The following is a 3,652-nucleotide window of genomic DNA, read 5'->3' as shown; positions in this document are numbered from 1 at the left end:
GCTGCGGAGGAGCCCGCAGGGGGCGGGAGTGAGGGCGGGTGGGAATGGCAGAGCGGCGCCTCCCACCGCGCAGCCCCCAAAGCTGCCCAGGCAGCGACAGAGTCGAGCCTCGCCGCCGGCGCCCTCCATGCGGGCCCCCCGGACACCGCGGCCCTCGCGGGCCCTGGGAGCAGTGAGGGGATCTTTGGAGGCGGCCGGGTGGGGGGATCAGGTGGCGGGGACAGTCCTGGGGTGCTGGGTCGAGGCTGTGCCCTGCTGAGGGTGAGCGGTGCAGGGAGCAGGCCTGCCCCCCCCCGCACGCCTCCCCCCCCCCCTCCCCAGGCTGTGCCCTGCTGAGGGTGAGCGGTGCAGGGAGCAGGCCTGCCCCCCCCCGCACGCCTCCCCCCTCGCCCGCACCCCACAGCCCCGCTGGGGCCCACAGAGGGCAGCACCAGGCTCCCGGCCTGCAGCTGCGAACCGTGAGCTCAGCCAGCTCCTTTTCCTTACCAACGACCAGCCTTGTGCACTTTGTTGCCAAAGCAGGAAACAGGCCAACACAAAGCACGGGGTGCGGGAAGCGTGGGCTGCCGTGCGGCGAGAACCGGCCCGTTTGCTGGTCTGGTTTGGCTGAGGATGTGCGTGCGGGCCGGAGCAGCCTCGTGCTCGGGACCCGCGGCAGGCGCCGCCTGCAGACCCCGTTCTTTCCACGCTTCCTTTTGTGTCTTTCAGAAAATGGACAAAAATAAGGACGGCATTGTGACTTTAGATGAATTCCTGGAGTCCTGTCAGGAGGTAAGGGGGGACCGGGCACAGCACCCCAAAGTCTGGAGTCCTGTCAGGAGGTAAGGGGGGACCGGGCACAGCACCCCAAAGTCTGGAGTCCTGTCAGGAGGTAAGGGGGGGCCGGGCACGGCACCCCAAAGTCTGGAGTCCTGTCAGGAGTTAAGGGGGGACCGGGCATGGCACCCCAAAGTCTGGAGTCCTGTCAGGAGGTAAGGGGGGACCGGGCACAGCACCCCAAAATCTGGAGTCCTGTCAGGAGGTAAGGGGGAACCGGGCACGGCACCCCAAAGTCTGGAGTCCTGTCAGGAGGTAAGGGGGGACCGGGCACAGCACCCCAAAGTCTGGGAAGGAAGGCCTGCCGGACACCGCCCTCACACGCCACAGGCCCGGCCACCTCCGCTCCCCGCCGGCCCGTGGCTGACAAGCTCCCAGCAGGGCTGAGCAGACGGCCAAGTCCAAGTCTGTTGGGAGGTACAGATCCATTGAGGTACAGATCCAGGAGACAAAGCGGCTTCCCAGGGGCGGCTCCCGCCTGCCCCTGGCTGTGCGACCTCCTGCTCCCTCTTGTCAGACCCCAAGGGAACAGCTGGAAAACCCAAATCTACGCCGAGCGAGCGCTCAAACCGGATGTGCGTCCGGGTGGAGCCCAGGGCTTCCAGCACGCTAGGCAAGTGCTTCGCACCCGCGCCATGCCCCCGCCCTTCGCACCCGCGCCATGCCCCCGCCCTTCCGCTCAATTCTGGTTTTGAGACAGGGTCTCATCATGGGCAGGATACGATAGACACCTTTACACCCCTGTGCACAACAGCCAAGAAATGGAAACGATCCAGACGCCCCCAACCGATGAAGGGACCCCAAAAATGTGGTCCCTGCACACATTGAGATTGCACACGGCCATTCGAAGGAACAGTGTCATTTGTGGGGAAATGGATGGACCTAGAACAACTCGTGTTCACTGATTTAAGCCCAGCTCAGAGACACAAACAGTGCATGTTTTCTCTCATATGTGGAAGCTAGATCTAAAACACACCAGGACACGATAAATTATGTCTAAGCATTCGCACACGGAGCGCCGAAGGAGGAGACTGAGGGAGGAGCAGAGAGGCGCCATACATGTGTGCCTCTGATGATATAAAATGATATTTATTGAAATGAATTCCAGGAAATGGAAACAAGAGTTTTCCAAAAAACAAAGGCTTAGCCGGCTGATAGAATGCGATTCGGTGGCGTGGACGCGGGGCTTGTCTTCCGATCTCTCTGACGGCCTGAGAGGAGCTTCCTGCCTGGCTGGGCGGGGGGGGGGCACCCAGGCAGGCACGGGGCGCGCGGGGGCCCCCAGGGGGACCCGGGGCTCTAACCAGCGGCTCTCCCTCCTCTCTTCCCAGGACGACAACATCATGAGGTCTCTCCAGTTGTTCCAAAACGTCATGTGACTGGGCAGTCAGCGCCCGGCCCTCAGAGACACTACCAAACCCCCTTGTTCCGATTTTACACACCGACTCTTGGGACAGAAAACACCTTTTACACTTTGGACAACTTTCTAGGAAACCCGGTGTCCCGTGGCCCCTCGCCGCCACCTTCTCCTCCCGTCTTGAGAGAGACACGCTGAGATTTGAGTTTGTTCTGGAAGCATGCCGTCTCTTCCCGCTGCCCTGCGGGAGGCCCCTGCTCACGCTTGCACCGTAGTGCCCAGCTCGCTTCCACACCCCGGCCGCCGCCGCCGCGCCGGGCAGACCCTGCGAAGCCGGCAGCCAGAGGCCTGAGCCAGACACGAGCCAGACACACACGTCCTCTGAGGGCCTCCAAACCAATATGCCTGTTGCTCTTCCCGCGGGGGGGCGAGGGAGCGCTGTGGGAACAGTCGAACCCAGGGCTCGGACTGGACACAGGTAGGATAGACCGATGATCACGCACGGCGCTACCCGACCACCCACGGCCCACGTCATTCGTCTGCAGAGGTCAAGACCAGTAATGCTCCCATTCTAGCATCTGGGCCCGGTGTGCGAGTCCCTTCCCGTCCCCATCCATCCATCCCTCCTCCCCGGCCTCCTCCCCATCCCCGCCCTCCCCTAGGCTGCATGCCCCGCCAGGAGGTCCTCATGCCTGCAAAATGCTGTAATTTTATACCATGTTCTATCCAATAAATACACTTATTTCTTATGTGTCCGTTGTTCCTTCCATGACCGCACTGGATGAGAGGCGGGTCCGTTCACCGGCCTCCGTCCGCTGTTGGCACCCAGGCTGTGCAGGCTCCGCCCCCCCCGGGCCCGCACCGCATCACGGGCACACGCGGAGACCACGCGCAAGCTCACCTTCGCAGGAGACCCTCCACGTCCCCCCGCGAGTCCTGCATGCTACGTGCTGCCCACGGAGGAGGGCAAGGGAGCCATCCCTGCCGGCGGGAGACTGGGGAGGGAGGGAGACTGCGGGAACTCCACCCCGCCTCTGTCCCCTGCCCCGGACTCCACGCCCCCCGGGCCGCCCAGCAGGGCTGCGCCCCACGCCCGTGCCGTCTGGCACAAGCAGGAAGTAAAAGGCACCCGAATTCGGAGGATGGAGTCAGACCAAGGCTGTGGAAAGTGTGATGGGGTCCAGCAACAAACACCGACCGCTTACGGGAGAGCTGAGCGGGAGCGCGGGCGGTGAGATCCACTTCACACCCAGAAACAGGAGAGCTGAACAGGAGCGCGGGCGGTGAGATCCACTCCACACCCAGAAACTCAACGGCGGTGTCTCCTCACGCCTGAAGCTGGCGCTCCTGGCCAGCCTACGGCGCCCTCCTGATTGTGGTTTGTGATTAAATAAGCGATCCTCATCTCAACACCTCCAAACACAGAAATTGAAATAAGGCACAACAGCCCTCACAAACAGCATCGAAAATAATTCTCAG

General features: G+C 62.7%; 1 protein-coding gene across 2 annotated transcripts in view; it reads left to right on the top strand.

Annotated features, from left to right (window-relative positions):
- The window catches only part of Kcnip1 (Kv channel interacting protein 1), a 12,273-nt gene extending 9,819 nt beyond the window's left edge, over window positions 1-2,454 (top strand). For both annotated transcript variants that reach the window (XM_013028636.1, XM_013028635.1), the window contains 2 exons: window positions 709-771; window positions 2,148-2,454. In XM_013028636.1, the coding sequence (XP_012884090.1) occupies window positions 709-771; window positions 2,148-2,195 (111 nt within the window). In that variant the 3' untranslated portion in view covers window positions 2,196-2,454. The remainder of the gene's footprint in view (window positions 1-708; window positions 772-2,147) is intronic.
- Window positions 2,455-3,652: the final 1,198 nt, after the last annotated feature.

Source organism: Dipodomys ordii, unplaced genomic scaffold (genome assembly GCF_000151885.1).
Source record: "Dipodomys ordii isolate 6190 unplaced genomic scaffold, Dord_2.0 Scaffold112, whole genome shotgun sequence".
Taxonomy (NCBI): Eukaryota; Metazoa; Chordata; class Mammalia; order Rodentia; family Heteromyidae; genus Dipodomys; species Dipodomys ordii.
The sequence above is the reverse complement of the archived record's forward strand: the minus strand, read 5'-3'. Positions and strand labels throughout refer to the sequence as shown.